Genomic DNA, 21844 nt, shown 5'->3' on the forward strand with positions numbered 1-21844 from the left:
GGCTGACTCTAATTGGAAAGTGATTTTTTTCGCTTCGTGGTAACTATAGCAGGGCGGCTGGGCCGTGCGCACAGCTAGGAGCCTTGAAAAGGAGCGACTCGACTCGTTGGTGACAGTTTCAAGACTCCAGTGCGCACGCCCCAGCCCCCCTGCTATAGTTACCACGCGGCAAAGAATTCGCTTTCCAGTTAGAGTCAGCCGACGAAGTTTAGAGCGCGAGTAATCATCTACAAGAGCTGAAAGGACGGCGAGAGCCAGTGGTGCCTTGAAATAGGGGCCCGACAACGCGACGTTGCCCTGGTTTAGTGGCAACAACGTCTTTTTCGCAAATAAAGTTTTGTTCTTTTTTTTCTGGACAGGGAAAGGATATGCTTCATTAGGGCGCATTGAAGTCGTTTAACGAGGATATCATCAAGTGTGCAAATGAATGCACCAGGATAAAAGACCATATCTATAGTAACTCCTTATGATGCTTTTGTTTATCTGAACAGTTCGTCACGATAACATAAACAGGCAAATTACATATTACTTTCAGCACATTTCGCCATCTGCAGCTACAGTTACTTCTCGTTAGAATTTTAAACCATATAGCGCGAAATAAAAAAAGTCTGATTTCAGTTAGTCCCCATAAGTGAAGTTGCATAATCTATTCTAGAGCGATTTTTTGCTTATTGTTTTTGTTTTATTTTTGTTTGGAGCATAGACCAGTGCGAATAAAAGCTTTATAAACACTCACCTTGATAGCCGTCGCGGTCGATATCACCCAGAGAGCAAAGAGACATGCCGAAACGTCCTTTTGTTTGATCCCCATCCAGAAACGTAGCACGCTCCAGGTTTTTCTGCGTAGAGAAATACGTGCAGATATCAGAAATATGCATACAGTTATCTGGTCAATACCTTTACGACGTTGTTGACCTGAAATGTCTTCATCGTTTTGTCTAATTAATACAAGTGCTAATCTAGCAGCAGCATCTAAACACAATACAGGACTCCTCTCAGCAGAAAGTGACACGAACAGTGCGAGATTAGGTGAGTACAGTCTTAAGGTGTAATTATTATGAAAACAGTACTTTAAAAAACAGCAGAGTATCACCGGCCATTTCTGGGGACGCGTTCGCTATGTCGACGGAACGTGGCCCCACTTGCTTCCAGCAGTGGTTTCGGATATTGTTCGAGGTAGAAGGAGCTGCTAGACATCGAGGCATATCTTACTGACGCTTGGTGTAGGCCACGGTGTAGGCCAACGTTTATAGAAGCATTGGTGTAGGTGGCGCCTTCTATAGTTACTGTAGGCCCCGGTTTGCTGGGCATGTTGCTGGGACCCGGCCACACTTGAAAACGGACACTTCGCTTTAGTGCAGCCGTAGATGGGGTTGTGTCCAGTTATCTTCGAGCGGGAGCTGGTTGCAGATGTCCTCGGTACACTGGCCAGCTTTCGCTGCCTACATCCTCACGGGCTCTATGGTGTTATAATGCTAAATCAATTTCACGTGTGCTCAACCTATGACTCGATACTGTACCGAACGCCGTCGTCCTTCGTTTTTACCGCACTCTTCCGAAACTCCACTTTTGTCTTGAAAACGCGAAGTGTACCATACCAGTACGTATATTAAGGCATTTCGCTTTACTTGAGAAGAAACAGTGATTTTCTTGGAGCTTGTGCTGACTTACCTGTGTAAGTTTCGAAAAACCCCTCTCCCCAGAGCTGTCACACACGCGCCAGATAAATGATAAAAACAAACAAAATTTCTTTCGCGACGATTAGAACTTGGATCCCCCACTTCTGAAAGCCACTGCCTTGGTCATTTTCTCATGTTGGCCCAATGTGAACTGCAATGAACCACATGAGTACATTTTCCCGAAGACGCAAAAACGAAAGAGAAAGTGGTGGACTTTCTGTGGGCGCTTCACTGCAGTATTTCGTCTGGCGGACTGAAAGCGATCTGCTGCACAAGGTCGGTATGGGAATCGCACGTTTCCGGATAATGCCAACTTCAAGAAAACTGAATTCCTAAACCGGGTTTCTACGATCACAGGGTGGCCCTTTCGATGGGCCGTTCTACAGGCGGACCAATGCTGTGAAGAACAAGAAAGACTCCACACCGGAATCCGCCCGAGAGGAGTGTTGCGGGGATGGCTGCTACATAGAAAGAAAGAAAGAAAGAAAGAAAGAAAGAAAGAAAGAAAGAAAGAAAGAAAGAAAGAAAGAAAGAAAGAAAGAAAGAAAGAAAGAAAGAAAGAAAGAAAGCTGATTGCCTATTCCCATTTACCCAATTGAGGAAGGGCTCCTGATTTTTTTTGTCTGATCATTTTCTCTTGATCTTGAGAACAGCGAAGACTTTTGCGAATGAACTATATAACGCAGCATGCTTTTTACACAGTTGCGGTGGCGTCTGCAACGTATGAAGCGTCTAAACAGTGAAAATTTGAAACAGAAAGCCGTGCGCCGTTCTCGAGGAAGCCTTGCTTCGAGTGATAGTCAAGGTCACTTGCACAAACGCCCCATACGCAACACGCGATGCCATCAACGCCATTGACAACAGCAAGCGGCTTTGGTTTTTCATTCAATGCCGATCGCATCGTACCAACAGAAATGCGCGGCGAGGCATTGCTCCGGTACGGACCTAAAAAGAAATGGAAGGAACGGAGCTTACAGACGCTAGTCGACGCAGAATGGCTGTGTTTGGCAGCAAAGTCTCTGCTCCTGACAGAAGACTAGCATGGTTTAATTTCCTTTAACTATGCCAATGACGAACCGGAATTCTTTGGGTAATACACTCCCCGTAGATGGTGCCTCATGACCATCAACTTATCGTTTGAGAGAAATGTATATCGTAAAGGCTGGGAGGTTAACCGGACAACGGATATCTGGTTGGCTACTCCACATTGGAATAAGGTTAAGGGGAGACAAAAAAGTAAGGAAAGACCAGATAGATAGAGAAAGGGGAGGTCATCAGTATAGAAACACACGCACGAGGGAGTGTGATAAAGGCTCAACAAGACACCCGCAACAGACGCTCGCGCGGACGATTCAGCTGCGAATTAGATCAATGCTTTCTGGTGCATAGTGCGAGCTTTCCAGCATTCTGAGTTGGATTGCTCGGAAAGCAGCTGTTCGTAATGTCATTCAAACACTCCTAAGATGCACTTTCTCTGGGAGCTACTGAGAGGACATTGACACAGGGTTCGTTCAATAATTTATACGCTGCCGCTAAGGTCACAAAGCATCGGTGTCTGCCATTCTGATACGGCAAGCAAAGACGTTTCTAAAAGACACTTCAAGTCGCAGGCAGAGCGGTTGCCACTTATCAGCGTAGTCCAGATGTAACTTGGATTTGGAGGCATGCACAAGTCCAGGCCGCACTTGGTAGGTGTGGACTAAGTCGGGTGTATTCCACGTAGATCGTGTGACAACGCTTGCGAGATGTGGTTAATATTTTAGGGGCGAAGCTCTTTATAGCGGCACCCGTTTGTCCCTCGTCGCCGTTGTAGTGTGTAACAAGTATAACATTTTGACCTGCAAGGTGGTGCCAATGAGAGATTTCTTCTGTGCGTTGTTGAACAATAAAAGATAGTGCTCAATGTACATGCCAATGGCTGCTAAGGGGGAATGAGAGACAGGAGGATTCGGCTTTTAGTTAACGTGCACGCTGCGATCCCCATTAGCAGCCATTGGCATGTACATTGAGCACTATCTGACAAGAAAGGGTGGCTACGTCAAACTCGCTGGGTGTAACCTCCTTATTTTTAGAAAGGTTTAGCGAGCGTTGAGCCGCAGTGCCATGAATACAATGAACTAGTATATACCATGAACTCGAGGTGGTTAAAGGTGGTAAGTAGATACGAAGCGCAAGCTGTAAGAAAGTAAAAGCCGAATTCTCCTGTCTCTCATTTCCCATTAGCACCCGTTGGCATGTACATTGAGCACTATCTGACAGGAAAAGGTTGCTACGTTATACTCGCTGGGCGTAACCTCCTTGGTTTAGAAACGTTTAGCGAGCGTTGGGCCGCAGTTCCATGAATACAGTGAACTAGTATATACCATGAACTCGAGGTGGTTAAAGGTGGGAAGTGGACTTAAAGCGCAGGCCGTAAGAAAGTGTGCGTGTGCCATGTCTCGTTTAGTCCTTGGAATGTCCGCTGGATGGCGGTGCTTCTATATGGGGAATACATATATGATGAAAAGGTGCGAGATGGTGGTACTTGGAGTGTTGAATAGATCGAGGAACGGACACACAGACAGATGCATGGATGGACGCATGAACGGACGCAGGGGCGGATGCATGTACGAACGCAGGGACGGACGCACGCACAGACGGGTGGATAGACGCATGGATGGTTACACAGACGGACGCATGAAAAGACGGAAGCAAGAACGAATCGACGCACGAATGGTTCGCCATCATTCACTCCGTGGATATGCTGCCATTTTTTTAAAATAATTTCCACCTACGTGGCCTTTCCGCTGGTCTGCATTTTTACGCGTAACCGCTATTCGTCACGAGGACACGCGATTGGGCTCTTCGACGTTGATCTAAGTGTCATATTCCATCAGTCTTCCACTCACTCATCCCACTCCCTTTTTAAACACTACTTGAATGAATGAACTTTATTCAAAGTCTGGCAGTTGTGCTTGGGTATTGGTTTGTGACCTTGACTCTAGCATGAAGCACGCCTTTTTTGAGAACGGCGCACGGCTTTCTGTTTCAAAATTTCGCTGTTTAGATGCTTCATACCTTGCAGACGCCATCGCTACTGAGCAAAAAGCGTGTTGCGTTAGTTCGTTCACACAAGTCTTCACTCTTCTCGAGATCAGAGGAATATGATCAGATGCAAGAAAAAAAAAAGATCAAGAGCCCTTTCTCAATGGAAAAAAGGGGCAAGCAACATACTGCTTCTTTCTTTCTTTCTTTCTTTCTTTCTTTCTTTCTTTCTTTCTTTCTTTCTTTCTTTCTTTCCTTCTTCCTTCCTTTCTTTCTCTCTCTTTTTCTTCTTATCTATCTTGCCATGTTTCTTTCTTTCTTTTTTTGTATGTAGCAGCCGTCACCATAACGGGCTTTTCGGGTGGAATCCGGCGTGGCTTGCTCTTGTTCTTTACAGCCTTCGTCCGCCTGTAGAACGGCTCAACGAAAGGAAACACACTAATGTTTATTTTTTCTTTCATCGCTGCGCCTATGTCACTCCACCGAGCGATCTGGGCAGAGTTTGAATCGCACACACACACACACACACACACACACACACACACACACACACACACACACACACACACACACACACACACGCACGCACGCACGCACGCACGCACGCACACACACACACACACACACACGCACGCACGCACGCACGCGCACACACGCGCACGCACACACACACACACACACACACACACACACACACACACACACACACACACAGTCTGGCTCGCAAGCACCTATTCCTTACCGCTGTCTTCTGCAGGTAGACGTGCACACGACCCCTTTCGTAGCTGCCATCCTTCAGGTCGAGTGCCGTGTACAAGGGAGCTCCCACCACCAGGTCGTCGAGCCTGCGTTCCAAATAATTCAAATAATTGACAAAATGTTTTGTTTTAAACGACCTTTTTTATGACAACAATCATCTTGCAAGCATCAAAGATGGCGCCTTGTGGAGGCCATCTGTAGTCTGATACAAGTTCACAGGTCCGCGACGTTTCCTCTGCAGAGCGGCAGCGCTGTACAAGCCTGCACCAATGGGCGCGCACTGCAGGTTGACGTCATGAGCCGGACGGCTGGTAGCCACGCCTTCAGAGAAGATTGCCGAGTGCACGAGTGGTACTATTTAAGCGTGGAGGCGATCGGCTGCCGCGCTGCTGTTCTATGGGCGTGGCATCTCCGGACTTAATTTGTATCCATCTGTAGTGATGTATAAGAGCGCCCTCCTCAGGAAGTTAGCGAGTGCTAGCTTATTTGCACAATCAATACACCAATAATTTTAGCAGCCCCCCCTCATGCTTGTTTCTACAATACGTGGTGAAGCAGGCGAGCGGCGTGAATAACCACGGCTAATTATGCAGTAGCTAATGTAGAAGTCTTTCTTCGTGAAAGCTTTCATTGACAACAGCGTTCGTTCTCGAAGGGGGTAGGGAGTGTGACAAGTGATTGTTGGTGCATAACAGGTTATATCATCAGGAACACGTTATATCACAAGGTGACTTTCCCTTTTAATTCCTTCTACATAGGTAAGGATGTCCTGCCACATATATCTCTGTTAACAAATTTATGAAACATTTTAGAGGACAAGCCTTATTGAAATGGAGTGTGCGCGATTGGTTACTGTTTTCGTTCTCACCTAGCATGATTTTGGACTTCGTTCACTTTGCTACCGTGTGCTTCTCTGTTAACTACACATCACACACTGCTATGCTAGTTCCGGTGGTGTGTAGACACAGCTGTACGCAATCGTGCATGGAAATGAGTGTTTCGCACCCATCTCCGTTCAGGTCCACCGTGGCCAACGCATAGCCGAAGTAGGCGCCCATCTGGTCTCCAGTAAGGTTGAGCAGAGAACGGAGCTGGCTGTCGTACAGGGCTACCTGCGAGATAATCAGGAGTGCCGTTTGGCGAATGCTGTAACGAGCGCAAACACGTACGACCGTCCGCAACGCAAAAATTAATGATAATACTAAGCAAGGTTTGAATGCACCACGTCTTGACATAGCATAACAGTACTCTATATGGACAGTTCCACAATTTGTCGTCCGGACACATCGGGAAGGTTCGCATAAAACGAAGCGCTACCAAAACAACGGTACCCTCGTACAAGCAGCGGTCATCTTAGCTGTGTGATGTCAGCTTCAAATTCTTGATGCTGTGCCCATTTACCGAAAATACACCATCGTTAGCTGAGCTGATCGAGTATGAAAACTTACGATGTGGTGAAGTTTTATGTGCATTCCTAGCTTTAAACTGATTTCCAACATATTTGACAAGATTAACGTCTCCAAGGTCACTATGGGACCACTGTAGGGCAGGGGTATCAAACTCATCTGAAGCCGCAAGCGCACAATTCAGTCTCTCAAGGGCCGCGTCAAGGAGGTAGCTCAGAGTGGGCGGGTGGGTTAGTTGGTACACATTGTCAGTAAACGCTATCATCGAAAGAAAAACCTTTCTCATATCTCATACGCAGGTAATTTCTAAAGAAGATTTGGGGACAGGAAACCCAGCCAACAACGTGTCGATACTGATCTCGAAAATGAGTAAATTGGGGACGCCAATTCTGAAACACTGATTTTATTTCGCGTTTACGCGTCATCATATGGTGACCACATGGGGCGCCTCACCAAAAAATGTTGATTTACACTGGTCGTACCTTAGTACCTCACGCACATACTTGCCTTGAAAATTATATATATATATATATATATATATATATATATATATATATATATATATATATATATATATATATATTGTGAGCGCGACAAGCGAATGACTCTTTATTCTCTTTGTAATCATCATCTCCTGTACATCTTCTTCATCTAAGAATATCATCACCGGCGTGATTGAGCTCGAGCCTGGCCGAATAAACCGGTTCCTCACAAGTGGTGGACTGTGCTTTTCGTTCCCTCAAGTCCTCTCGCCCGTTCTCGCTGGAACTCCGCTCGGGTCGTCGCGTACAACCCCCTGCCATGGCGGCCCAAGAAAACCCTGGCCCATCCAACGTCGCCGTCCTGCTGCAGCCACCGCCCCCCGCTCCACCCAACAACACTCGCCTGCGTGATCCACCTGTGTTTTCCGGTCTCCGAGGCGATGATGTTGAAGACTGGATTAAGAACTACGACCTCGTCAGCGATTTAAACAGGTGGGACAATCCACACAAGTTGCGCAGCGTCCCATTTTACTTGTCCGATGTTGCGAAAACTTGGTTCTGGAACCACCACCCGGATCTTCCCGACTGGGACACTTTCGAGCAGCAAATTCGTCAGGTATTTGGTGCCCCTGCAGTTCGCACTGAGGCAGCAAAGAAGAAACTCGCTCAACGCACGCAGCTGCCGGGTGAATCTTACACCTCTTATATTGAGGATGTCCTTGCACTGTGCAAGCGTGTTAACACCGGCATGTCTCAAAACGACCAAATACGCCACATTATTAAAGGCATTAACACCGTCGCCTTTAACGCCCTCGCCACGCAAAATCCTGCCACCACCCAGGACGTGATAACCATCTGTCAGCGACTTGACGAGCTTTAGTCTCTTCGCCTTTGCTACGATGCCACCGACGTTCCTTTGCCTGCACCCCTCGACTTGCGTGCGCTTATTCGCGACATCGTTCGTGAAGAGCTGCACGGGCGCTGCTCTTCCTGTGCTGTCGAAGTTACTTCACCTCCTGAAAAAGATAGCTTGCGAGACCTGATTAAACAAGAGATCGCCTCCGCATCGCGTGCGACGTGTTCCAACAGTCCCTGCGTGCGCCAGACGCGCACGTACGCCGAAGTTGCCGCGCTCTCTGCCGCACCCACCGTTTCTGTGCCTACAACAGCAGACCATACGCCTGTGGCTTCGTTATCACCGCCAGTGCGTGCACCACCTTACTACGCACCTCAGCGCCCACCTCGGCCAACCTGTTACTACTGCGGCTATCGAGGACATATCGCTCGGTTTTGTCGAAGGCGCCAACAAGACGAGCAACGTGGCTACGCTCCCGAAGAACATCGAAGCTTCCGTACGACCATGAACTACTTACGGCCACCCCCCCGATCGTCCTATTACCGTTCACCGTCACCTACTTACCATACGGACATGCCTGGGAATTCCCGTACGTCTCGCCGCAGGTCGCCTTCGCCAGGTCGCCGTTCAGTGTCGCCTCTACGGCCCGCCTCCCATTCCACGAACGCCCACGTGGAAAACTCCCCGATGCAGTTTTAGGAGGGGAAACTGCATCCCTTGGACAGCTAACAATTCCTCCAGAGCGGCCATCGAATTTGATAGTAGTGTTTGTAGAAGGTGTACGTGTTGAGGCTCTTGTAGACACTGGCGCTGCCGTTTCGATTATTCGTGCTGATTTTTGTTCCCGCCTTCAAAAAGTCACCACACCTTATGGCGGCCCACCTCTACGTGCGGCGACCAACGCTCTCATTCGTCCACTTGCACAGTGTACTGTTCGTGTCTGCATAGAAGGCATTCGTCATCACATTGTTTTCGCGGTATTTCGTGAGTGCACCCACGCTCTCATTCTTGGGTGGGATTTCTTGTCTTCTGCGTCCGCTTTCATATCATGTGATCAGCGCCTCCTGCATCTAAACGCCACTGACTCTTCTCCGCTTGAACAAGACGGACGCATCCGCCTTGTCACCAAGTCAGATTATGTACTTCGGCCATACATCGAAGAAATTATAAGTGTTAATTGCACCGACATTGTGGATGGCGACGTACTAATTCTCCCTTACAGTCATACCCTACGTAGGGGCATTGTGATCACACCGGGGCTTATTCGCTTCTTCGATGGGTGTACGTACCTAACCGCCATAAATCAAACGCCCGAGTGTGTACTGCTCCCCTGTGGCTCAACAGTATCTTGCGCGGTCGACAGTGAGCCTGTTGCGATTGCTACTCTTCCGAACAACAACCACAACGATGTTCCGAAGTCGCGATCATTGCCATTCAATGCCTCTGCCACACCAGTGTCGGCGACAATAAGCAATGACTTAACACCTGATCAAACTGAAGATTTGCTCGCCCTGTTAAATAGACACCGTTCTCTATTTGACGTGAACTCACCCACCCTCAGCATGACTACCACCGCTACTCACAGCATCCAGACTGACGGCTCTCGTATTGTATATCGGCGTCCATATCGCGTGTCTCAGGCAGAACGCAAGATCATCGAGGAAAACGTCTCAGACATGCTACGACGCAACATCATACGTCCTTCCTCGAGTCCCTGGTCATCCCCAGTTGTTCTCGTTCAAAAGAAAGATGGCACAGTGCGTTTCTGCGTCGATTACCGTGCGCTAAACAAAATAACGCGCAAGGATGTTTATCCCCTCCCTCGGATCGACGATGCACTGGATTCATTACAGGGCGCAGAGTATTTTTCCAGCCTCGACCTTAGGTCAGGCTACTGGCAGATACCAATGTCGGAGTCTGATAAAGAGAAGACCGCCTTTTCAACGCCAGATGGGTTGTACGAGTTCAATGTGATGCCTTTTGGACTCTGTAATGCGCCCGCCACCTTCGAACGCATGATAGACGGCGTATTGCGTGGTTTGAAATGGAAAACATGCCTGTGTTATCTCGATGACATAGTAGTGTTTTCATCCACGTTCTCGCAGCATCTACAACGTCTTGACGAAGTCCTCACATGCCTTGCAAAAGCCGGTCTACAGCTTAACACCAAGAAATGTACCTTTGCTAGCAAGACAATCAAGGTCCTCGGCCACCTTGTCAGCAAAGAAGGAATTCGGCCCGACCCCGAGAAGCTTGCCGCTGTCCTCGATTTTCCTCGTCCACTACGTCAGAAGGACCTGCGCAGCTTTCTTGGGTTATCTTCTTACTTCCGGCGCTTCATACGTGGTTTCGCGGAACTTGCGTCTCCGCTCCATCAACTCCTCGCAAAGAACGTCCCCTTCATTTGGTCCGAAGACTGCGAAAGCGCTTTCACGGCATTGAAGCAAGCCCTCACGTCGGATCCGGTACTGTGCCACTTCGATTCCACCGCACCCACCATCCTTCACACCGACGCAAGTAGTCATGGTCTCGGTGCGGTACTCTTGCAGCGTGACAAAAACTCACGCGAACGCGTCGTTGCCTACGCAAGTCGTGCTCTTACCGCTCCAGAAAAGAACTACACTATCACAGAGCAGGAGGGCCTTGCTGTTGTTTGGGCAGTGCAAAGATTCCGACCATATCTTCACGGCCATCATTTTACCGTCGTGACCGACCATAACGCCCTATGCTGGCTTTCATCGCTGAAAAACTTATCGGGTCGCCTTGGTCGCTGGGCGCTTCGCTTACAGGAGTATGATTTCGATGTCACCTACAGATCTGGGAAGAAGCATCAAGATGCTGATGCTCTATCGCGCTGTCCTTTGCCCAGCGGAAGCAATTCACCATCGATACTCCAAAACAACAGCACCTCTCCAATCGCAGCGCTAAGTTCATCACCTGCCACCCTATCCGTCCTTGTCTCACAACAACGTGTCGACCCATACTGCCGCACCATTGTTGACCGCTTGACCGGCTCTACTACTCCTCCAAACGCCAGACTCCGTCGACAACTTAAACAATTTAAGCTTGTCGGTGATGCTTTATGTCGCTACGTTTACCACATCGATGGCAACAAGTGGGTACCCGTCATCCCACGTTCTCTGCAACGTGAAGTTCTGGAAGCCTTTCATGACGATCCAACCGCTGCTCATCTAGGCTACCACAAGACTTACGACAAAATACGAAGTCGTTGTTTTTGGCCTGGCCTCTCTTCAGCCGTCGCTAAGTACGTCGCCTCCTGTGTCCATTGCCAACGGCGAAAACGACCGACAACTGCTCCGGCTGGCTTAATGCAACCTCTTCCTTGTCCCGCCTCACCTTTTGAAGTCGTTGGAATCGACTTGTATGGCCCTCTTCCTATATCATCCAATGGGAATCGCTGGATTGTCACGGCAGTCGACCACCTTACCCGCTACGCAGAAACAGCTTCCATACCATCTGGGACTGCCACTGAGATCGCCGATTTCTTTCTTCGCCACATCTTTTTGCGTCATGGAGCTCCACGCATTCTCCTCAGTGATCGTGGCAAAGTCTTCCTATCTTCCATTGTCGAGCAAGTTTTGCGTGCCTCGAACACCGTTCACAAGACCACTTCTAGCTACCACCCGCAGACCAACGGATTGACTGAACGGTTTCATCGGACCCTATCGGACATGATCGCCATGTACATTCACCCCAACCACACGAACTGGGATGCGATTCGACCCTTCGTGACATTCGCCTATAATACGGCTGCTCAACGCACTACCGGCTTTTCTCCATTTTTTCTCGTCCATGGTCGCTCGCCGAGTTTCGCTCTGGATGTCTCTTTCCTTTCGGCCCCTGCACCCTCGACGGCTCCTTTCTCTGAAGAATTTCTATCTCGTCTCGCACACTGCCGTCACCAGGCCCGTGTTAACACCGGCCTCTCTCAAGACACTCGAAAATCTCGCTACGACTCGTCTCGCCGTGTTGTGAGTTTTTCCCCTGGTGACGAAGTTCTTCTATGGACTCCACTACGCGTCCCCGGCCTATGCGACAAATTCATCAGTCGCTTCATTGGGCCATACACGGTGGTCGAACAGACATCTCCTGTCAATTACCGCGTTTCTCCTCTTAGCGCTAGTCCTGATCATCGTTGCCGAGGAACAGAGATAGTGCACGTATCTCGTTTAAAGCCTTATGCGCGACGCATTTCATAATACTGTCAAGCGACCAGGCGGCCGCTTTCACCGCGCGGGGGAATTAGTGTGAGCGCGACAAGCGAATGACTCTTTATTCTCTTTGTAATCATCATCACCTGTACATCTTCTTCATCTAAGAATATCATCACCGGCGTGATTGAGCTCGAGCCTGGCCGAATAAACCGGTTCCTCACAATATATATATATATATATATATATATATATATATATATATATATATATATATATATATATATATATATATATATATATATATATATATATATATATATATATATATATATATATATATATATATATATATATATATATATATATATGGGACAGACAAACATAGCCACATGCGGGGGCCGGATCGGATGTGAGCCCGTGGGTGGGCCGTATGCGGCCCGCACATTTCTGCTGAGCAGCTGTGGCGAATGTCCAGCCTAACTTGTGTACTCCTTTCATTGAACCCGAACGAATGACCGCTCCACGAGAAGCCTCATTCAATGCTTCTCCCTCGACAGAAATTGTGACATTTTCTTTTTTTTTAGTCCTGCAGTTCACAGAATGGTGTTACTTGCCTTCCCGGAGAGTTTCTCGCCACGTGGCATGCCGACGGCCACATCGTAGTCGCTAGAACCGGAAAACTTGCCCGCGGCAGTGGAGTATCCTGCGTACAACGCAACAAAGATTGTACAGTATGTTGTTTTATAGCTAAGATTTAGCAAAAGTAGACAAATTGATCTAATAAGAAACACAGGCGCAGACATTCCGTACAGATGGTGCTTCGTCACCGACCATACTGCAAGGTGCGCCTACTTCAGGAGCTGAATTGATAAAGCTTCTTTTTCGTAAGTGCGTTTTTGCATTGAAGAACCAGCTTTGCTGATGGTATTTGTCTGAGCGTCGCGATTGGTTGAAATACTCTCTTAGCCAAATTATTAGCGTGAGGGTTTTTGCGAACACGGGCCCAGGTGTATAACGTCAACCTCTGTTCGTTCGAGTAGCAACAAATCTATGGGTTTGAATTTAGGAAGTATTTATAGCTTGCGCGTGACGTCACGGGCGCATGTTCTTCGCGTATTATACTCCATTATGGCGGCTTTGATCACGTCGAGCTGGCCTAATCACGTGGCTGTTAACCATGGTTCAATGCAATAACTACGTTGCTGGAACGTTGTTCGCTTCTTTTCACGTATAGTGAAAGAACCTGCATGTGATGCAGTGGTAACATGAGCGGGGCATCTCCAACCTCGTGTCCTACTATATGTTAGTTCTTCAACGTCGTAGTTTCAGTTATGTCAATGCAATTCATCTGTGAATTTCGGAACACCCGCCACATTTCCTCTTTTCCCCTTGTTCTTTCTATGGTGTTGCCCATCTCCTCACGAAAACAGACAACAGTTTGGCTATCCTTAAGGCTCGCTTTTAAGAGCTGAACGCGTTAGTGATATCCACTCGAACACACGCACGCATGCACTGACGCACACACGCACATGCACATTAGGGAGTTTTAGAATAGCGCACCGCGAGCCCTTGCGGTGCGGTCTCTGCCACTGCGCATGCGTCGTAACGCGAGCCGCCGTCCGCGTTCGCCCCCCTCCCCTGCCCCCGCAGAAAATCCGAAATAGCGGGTGGCGTGTGCGGCCCACGAAGTGCTGTGCGTAGCTTCCGTGCATTTGGGTTCGTGGTTGGGGCCCTGGACATTTCCCTAGGGGGAGCAAACGCTATTCTTAAACACGTGCCCACAACTAAAGCAACGTCCGAGACACGTGCAAACGTTATTCTAAAACTCCCTAATATCACCTTCCCAATTACTAGCTAGCGTTCACTTTTTGGTCTAGACAGCTGTAGGAAGCCGCCACATAAACTGACCATCTTATGACTCATGCAAGTCGGTTGACAAGCTGCACCGCGTAAAGCAGCAAGGAGGCGACAACTTTTCGGTTATTTCAATAAGCGTTAACATTTCGGTGTAGAACAAAACTGTACCACAAGGAAAGCCAAAGTGCAGGTGCTCAGCGGCTCCTATATTTACTTGTATGTATACCTCAAAGTTTCTCTCACAACCAAAGACGCCGGTGCCACAGATACCGGAATATTTGTGAAACGAGCTCTTTAACGTTATGGCGTTAAAATAGTAAGAAAAAAAAGGTGGACGTATACTTACCGAGAAAGCTGTCGTCGTCCGATGAAGGGGACTCGGACGTGTTGAGCCGCGTTCTCACATTGTTCAGGTCCTGCATGAATACCTGGCCTGCCCTCACGGAAAGCAGCAGGCCAGGCCGCTGAATGTATCGTCATGCTCGAAATTTTTTCACACACTTAGTGTACAAGCGCCACTTGACAGAAGTTCCCAGCGCGGAGACAAGCATATGCTCTATGTGTTCTATTTGACGCTAGATACATATTTAGTAGTTTGTATGCCACCTACGTATACAATATGTAGCTTGGCTTTTCGTATCTTCAATAGTTTTGCTTGTTTTACACCAAACCAATCCGTGAAACAGCCATTTTCACATTTCTGCTCTTCAATCGTATTTGCTCTTGAGCGATGACGTATTGATTTCATGCAAACCCTTCTCTACTGCTCTTTTCAGTTTACGTTTAGGGTTCTAACGTCTGTAGAAGATACATGTGGATGTATTAGTGCGAGTAATCATGTTCCTCTGGAGCCATAGTTTTTAAGGAAAGTGGATCATGTATGAAATTGATATGAATGTGCAATATAAGTATAGGTTCGCACCACATGAACTACTCGACGACAGTTCCTCATAGACTTTCTTTCTTTATTCAAGAACACGAGAAACAGTGGTCATCGACAGTTGATATATGTGTGGGTTTGTTTACCTTGTTTCCTTTTTATTTTTATTTGGCTATGTCCAAGTTAATTTATGCCATTCCCCACGCTTAGCGTCTATTAGCTATTTCATAATATGTTTTGCTCTGACCAAACGGCATCACGTACCTTGCCAGTACCAGCTTCCAGGTGCTCCAATGTACAAGCGATTCTTATCCTGCGAAACATTAAAATTTAATGTTAAAAAAATTATTTTTCACGGTCACTGCTTGAGCGACTTTTTTTACAGGTGCATTTTTGTCTAAACCCCACACTGTTTCTACACACTGCTTTTTTGACGCTCTTTTGTAAACTCATTGAAAGAAACTTAATTAAGAACGTTGACAATTAATGAGCCCTTATCTTAAATAATTATTTGCTCCAGTATAGCATGTATCCAATATAGCTCTAAATTTGAACCAAAACCACCGTTTTGTACCGCTTCTTCAACACTTTTTTCTCAATATTCTGCAGACCGGAAGTACGTGCACGACCTGAAGTGCTTGTAACAGAAACAAGGATGTCAGTAACTGCTGGTTCCACTAAAAGCCATAAAGTGGGTGTAAGAGTGAGGGAGTGAGTTGGTCAGTGAATCAATTAGGTAGTCAGTCAGTTAGTTAGGTTAATTTGTTTCCTAGTTAGTTAGTTGGTTAGTTAATGAATAAATGATTAGTTAGTTAGTTAGTTAGATAGTTAAGTTAATTAGTTATTTAGTTAGTTAGTTAGTTAGTTAGTTAGTTAGTTAGTTAGTTAGTTAGTTAGTTAGTTAGTTAGTTAGTTAGTTAGTTAGTTAGTTAGTTAGTTAGTTAGTTAGTTAGTTAGTTAGTTAGTTAGTTAGGGAAAAAAGCAAAGCCTTCACCTTTGAGATAGCTGCAGAGAAGCCGGCTTGACAGGATCCCTGCCTGTGGTAACCCCAGGCGGCTGCAATGATGGTACGGCTCGGTTAGCACCCGATATGGCACCTCTTATGTCGTATAATGACACGTGAGTAATAACTCACACGTCTTGCAGGGCGAGAATTCCGTGATGTTGCTGAAGAAGCTGTGCGACACGAAGCATGTGCCCACGGGCTCACGCCGCCTGTGATTGATTGAGAAGTACACATAACGAGGGGCGCAGGCCTGTAACAGAAAAAAAAGCAGCGCGTTGCGCACAGCTCCACATTGTGCGTTAAGCACGCATTTTCGATCAGAACTACATTCTTTCGATTAGTTTTTTTAGGAAACAAAAAATAAATGTTCTATTTAAAGTGATACGTGCTATTTTAAAAAAAAGATTCTGAATTAAGAAAATATATTCGCACTTTTATTTCGGGACACAGCCCTGCTCAAGGATTTTTTTATACTATATTCAAGCCTCCGTCTACTCTTAGCATACGCCTTGGTTGCATGAGTGATATATATAGTAATATAACTTTGGGACTTCACGGAGAGGTGAGAACAAAGTAAGAAAACAAGCAAACACAGAAAATGAACAAAGAAGCAGCCGAAACAGGAAGATCAAAGATTGTCCACCAAACTTTGATCGAAGAAGCATCAACTGTTCATACATATTTTGCAAAAAGAAGGCAGGATTAAAATTGGCGTGCGCTCTTTGGAACTACAGTTGCAGGTGTTGCTGTTCCTGCCCTCATATATTAGAAGAAATCTCGAAATAATGCTCGAAATAATGTTCGAAATAATGTTCCCGTTCATATTCAATACATAAGAGCGCGGCTTTGTAGCATTCGTTGCCGCGCGACAATATCACAACAACTGAGTCGTTCCGTAAAGTAGCGACATATCTTACTTAATTATAGTGGTTACTTAACATCTGGTGTCGTGCTGCTATAGCGCAGATGAGTTTGGGCAAGAAGAAAAAGGGGTGGCAGCGAAGAAGAGAAGGCAGGCAATAGGATGAGCTCTAAATGTATTATAATGAAGTAGCTTGCCCAATCTACAGTACTTGTCAATTGACACCTATTGTTGCCACCTCATTCGTGCCCCGGTGACAATGCGGATGAGGCGCCGCAACTATAACTGAGAAAGAAACAATGGCCCCGGTAAGGAATCTTGACGTCATCTCATCCCTGATGAATAGGAATAGTCATCACAAACTTGATGGTAACACTGCAGCGCTAAAAATAGATCCAAATCTAACATATCGCGCATTGTTAACTCTCGTCTTGGTTTCACAAGTATACCTTGTTGGTTTATCATCTATACCCCCTCTTTCTGTCTCTGCCTCTTTCTCTCTTTCCTATTTATTGTTAATCCCGTGTGGAGCAGCAGTATCAGTCTGTAGAGATGCGCACTTTGGCTGTAGAAATACAGCTATCATCCTTTCTCCTTCCTACCGCTTCTACAAGTATCCAGAATGTCAGCGACTCATCAATTATCAATGGAGTAGCGATGGATTAATGGGGGGGGGGGGTCGTCAGCTTTTTTTTGAAAATTTTGAATTATACATGAGAATATATACAGGCGCACACAGAAACTCACGCACGAATACACAGAAGGTATACTTGCGGCCCCCCTATCCCGAAAAACTTTCGGGCTATGCTACTACATTAATTAGACACGCCGCGACAGTCCGCAAGCAGCACATGCGACTCGTGTATTGTAGAGTGGAGAAGCGCGACAACCACTTACCACAATGAGGCCGTCATCGCCCGAGCTGTGCAACGTGGCGCCGAACCACTGGCCGGACTTGTCGTCCGTGCGCTCCCGACGCCGGTCAACTAACACTTCGGTGGGCCCTGCGCGAGGTCGGGAAACAAGAAAAAGAAAATTAACTTCGCAGGTATAAAAGGGGGTCTCATCGCGGTCAACCTCTTTTGCTAATTGCTCGGTAGGCACCAATTGCTCACATAACGTACGCGGAGTCCAAGAAAAAAAATGAATATTTTCTACGCCTTGATGATGGCGTATTCAAAATATTCAATACTTTTGTTTTACCGACTAGAAAGTTTAACTTTCCTGCCACTCGTGCGAGGATTCCCACGCAAGTGTGACGTTCTAGGGCGAAAGTTGTATACTCGAACCTTAACCTCCCCTTGCCACTTCCACCTCATTCATCTTTCCAGTTACCCTTGTCCTACGTGTAAATTGCGCACCCTTTTCCACGGCAGACTAAAATCACATCATGCGGGAGTGCCCTAAGCACCCCCTCTACTGAATTTCCTGAAGCAGTTAATGTCGGCTGAGGAGCAGTGGGAAGCTGCCTCGCGAAGCTCGAGGCCCGAAATATAAGAGGCCATCTTGGAGCGGGCTCAGAGGGTGGAGGAGGTCTACTTCAAGTAGTTATTTCCTTCACTCTCTATGCAATTTCCCTTTCCCTATAAAGGGGACTAAATAAATTTGCTCACATTCATACATTCCTTCATTCATTCACCTTTCCCGAAATGAGTTACGATTTCCCTATCTGCAATCTGAGAGAAGATAATGCCATGGGGAATAATTAAAGGTGGTCTGTGGCGATACAGAGCGATCGGCGACGTCGGCTGTTATCAACTGTTCTTGTTAAAGCTGTTACTGTATAGGCAACGTTAAGGTGCGAGAGAAAGCTGGACGGCAGTCCAGTTAGCTACCGTTCTGGTCGAATGGCACAGGCTGGCAACTGCCGGAAGCCTCGGTGCTGCAGCGGAACACAGCGCCTCCTCGATCCACGTTGGGCTGCGGCGTCTGAGCGTCCGGGGCACCAACCAGCAGCCTGTGGTATGAGAGCACAGAAAGCGCGTGGCATGTAATTCGCCCATTACATGAACAACAACAACAATAATAAAAATAAATTTAGCCTTCCGTGTATTGCGCAAAAGTACAATGCGGTGGTATTCTAAAAATCACATAGCCCGAGTCGTTCTAAAATATTTCTTCACTGTTCGCACCATGGTGTTTATTGCTCGAATCGTCCAATTCCGATGTTCTTTATGTCTTATTATATTGCTGAGGCCTTCGAATACAAGACGGTAAGCATGTGAAAACGGACACAAGGGCACAAACGCTGACCGACAAGTGAAAAAACTCTCAGTGGCGTTATAGAAGGTAGATACGAATAATGCCCATTCATCTTCGCATTCTCAGGTAACAGCCCTGCTCCTATCGATCCGGAACACTTGGGGGGCCTGCGTAGCAGATAACGGTAAAGCATTCGATTTCTTCCTGGTGCAAGTCAATCAACGGCTGGCTCACGCATGCTCTATACCACTATGCCGTCGATATCTGCAGGCATTAGCGTAGACATGATTCTGCATCCTTGAGCCAGTATAAAACTGCCCACTCATCTTATTTCGGCGTGTCTTCAGCCTTTCGACAGTGTGTAGATAGATTAGACGGTGAACCTTCGGTTAGCGACCTCTTTACTTTCGTGAATCTCTAGTTAACGCACTGGTCCGTATGACTGCCTCACGTATGACGGAAAAAAACACTTGTGTTTGTTGACGCCCGGCGTACTGACGGCAGCGCACGCGCAATTAACCAGCATAAAGAAAAAATCAAATGCCTGCTCAGTTATCTCTCACGTAGACCCCAATGCGTGCTGGATTAATAAGTGTCACCTTCTGCTTGAACCCGTTCAAGTAGGTATTTGTGTGGGCTTGCTTTCTGCTGGCGGGCACCTTTCAAATTGTTAGTCGACGTTTCTGATTCTCTGATCTTTTTTTTATGTCCTTGCGTCCCCGCCCACCGTCTTGCATCATGAATCCCTGCGAACTTGCTAAGCTTGCCATCATTCGAACGTTGAGCCCGTGCGAGACGAAGTAGGAAGGCGATAGGCGTGTGTATACTGCAAGGATTGGTGGGGCAACCGCACTGCCATTTCAAGCACCGCAACTTCAGTGACGCTGCCACTTCACTGACGCTTGCTGAGCCGGGGCCGATCGAGTAAAAAGGCCATGACTAGGTGGAAAAGGTAGGAACGTGTGTTTTGCAGTATTTACGATGGCCTGCTGTTTGGATATAATAGACGTCAGTACATTCCGCGTAGCACGTCTGTTTTCTTTCTCGCGCTGCGAGGTGCTGGTACTGCAGCATATATATGCCCAGGAATGTCTCTGGGGAAAGGGAAGTGGGCAGGGGGTGGTGGTTAACCATACCTTTTGTATGTTTGTGCAAAACGTATGTATACACATTAGAAATTGAAAATATTCAGAGGGCGGGGAGGAGGGTACGAACCCCACGAACCCCCCCCCCTTATCGTGACTACGCCAATACGCCTATATAAAACACCTGGCGGGTATTGTTGGTACGCAGCATTTCAGGTGAAAACTTCAGCGCACACCAAGACAGATGGAAAAAAGCAATAAAGATGAGTGCTGGCGCTGACGACTTCGTTCTTCCCTCAACAACGCATGTAAATGCCGCAACCACATACCTTGTGTGCGCCCTCGAAACAAGACGTATTGCATAAGTAAAAACGAAGATTTTCAACAAAAGTGTACACGCATGAATTCATATTCAGTAAGGTACAATGGTATAGACGCATCACTAATACGACCAGCTCCATTTTCTTTATGTGGAAAGCTTCGACGTCCAGTCGCGCGTGTTCACTGTTGCTTCTGCCGATAATCAACGTCTCGCGAAATCGTGGAGACCGCTGTAGCCGGAGTTGAGATAAGCAACAAGATGTGCTTATCATTGTCAACATCGTTCGCATAACGTTTGCGCATGATCCCTGAGTCACTCTCTTATGCAGCGCCTAGTCTGCCCGATGTAGGTCGGAGACAGGGAGGCACTGTGCCTGATTGGGCACCCACAACCGCTACTTTGCGTGTACATGCGTTATAACGCATGAACGGAGGCATAAGTTTAGAAAGCTTGTTGGACGCAGAAAATACCAAAGGGACATCTTGCCTGCTAGCAGACTTCTTGAGTTGACTTGCGACCTTATGAAGAGAAGGTCATGACAGACCTGAACGGTTCACTTCACACGGCACCCTCTAACCAAATTTTCTTACCTGAACCAGGTGTTCGACGACAGCACTTATATGAAGCGACGCCAAAAAAACTTACAGTCAAAAAAGGTGATGTACCTGATTATCAAATCACTCCAGATTAGGTTGTGGTCGTGGCGTTTATATGCCTTGTTAGGGGAGGAATAAAGCGGTTGTTGTAAGCGCCATGGATAGCTGATATAACGACACGCTCGTAGACGATCACAGGTAAAGATATCTTAACATAACGTGTATATATATATATATATATATATATATATATATATATATATATATATATATATATATATATATATATATATATATATATATATATATATATATATATATATATATATATATATATATATATATATATATATTGCACTAGACTGACTTCGTCATTTGGCAATATTTTACCCCCAAAGATTTCTTATACACTGCAGCGTCCTTTTCTCCTCTACCTTGGAGTAATACTTATTTGTCTAAAATGCATCGTCGTGCAGCCACCTTCTCAGTATCATCATAGTGAATGTCCGTAGCTTATAATCATCGTAATCATCATTAAGAAGAAGGAAAAAACTGAATATACGAACAGCGCAACTAGAAGTTGTTACGCTGTAACTACTTCCAAGTTGCGCTGTTCGTATATTCAGTCATGTCCTACCAACTTACCTAAATTT

At 46.6% G+C, this 21844-nt stretch overlaps 1 protein-coding gene across 1 annotated transcript in view; it reads right to left on the reverse strand.

The window, feature by feature from the left end:
- LOC119178767 (integrin alpha-PS2) overlaps positions 1–21844 on the reverse strand; it is a 107459-nt gene that overhangs the window by 39785 nt on the left and 45830 nt on the right. Inside the window, exons 2-11 of the mRNA XM_075887580.1 lie at positions 18822–18943; positions 17884–17990; positions 16254–16374; positions 16113–16174; positions 15383–15431; positions 14585–14671; positions 12996–13084; positions 6468–6574; positions 5446–5548; positions 737–839 (exon numbers count right to left, since the gene is read on the reverse strand). Of these exons, the coding sequence (XP_075743695.1) occupies positions 737–839; positions 5446–5548; positions 6468–6574; positions 12996–13084; positions 14585–14671; positions 15383–15431; positions 16113–16174; positions 16254–16374; positions 17884–17990; positions 18822–18943 (950 nt within the window). The remainder of the gene's footprint in view (positions 1–736; positions 840–5445; positions 5549–6467; positions 6575–12995; positions 13085–14584; positions 14672–15382; positions 15432–16112; positions 16175–16253; positions 16375–17883; positions 17991–18821; positions 18944–21844) is intronic.

The sequence above is a fragment of the Rhipicephalus microplus genome, chromosome 1 (genome assembly GCF_043290135.1).
Source record: "Rhipicephalus microplus isolate Deutch F79 chromosome 1, USDA_Rmic, whole genome shotgun sequence".
NCBI lineage: Eukaryota > Metazoa > Arthropoda > Arachnida > Ixodida > Ixodidae > Rhipicephalus > Rhipicephalus microplus.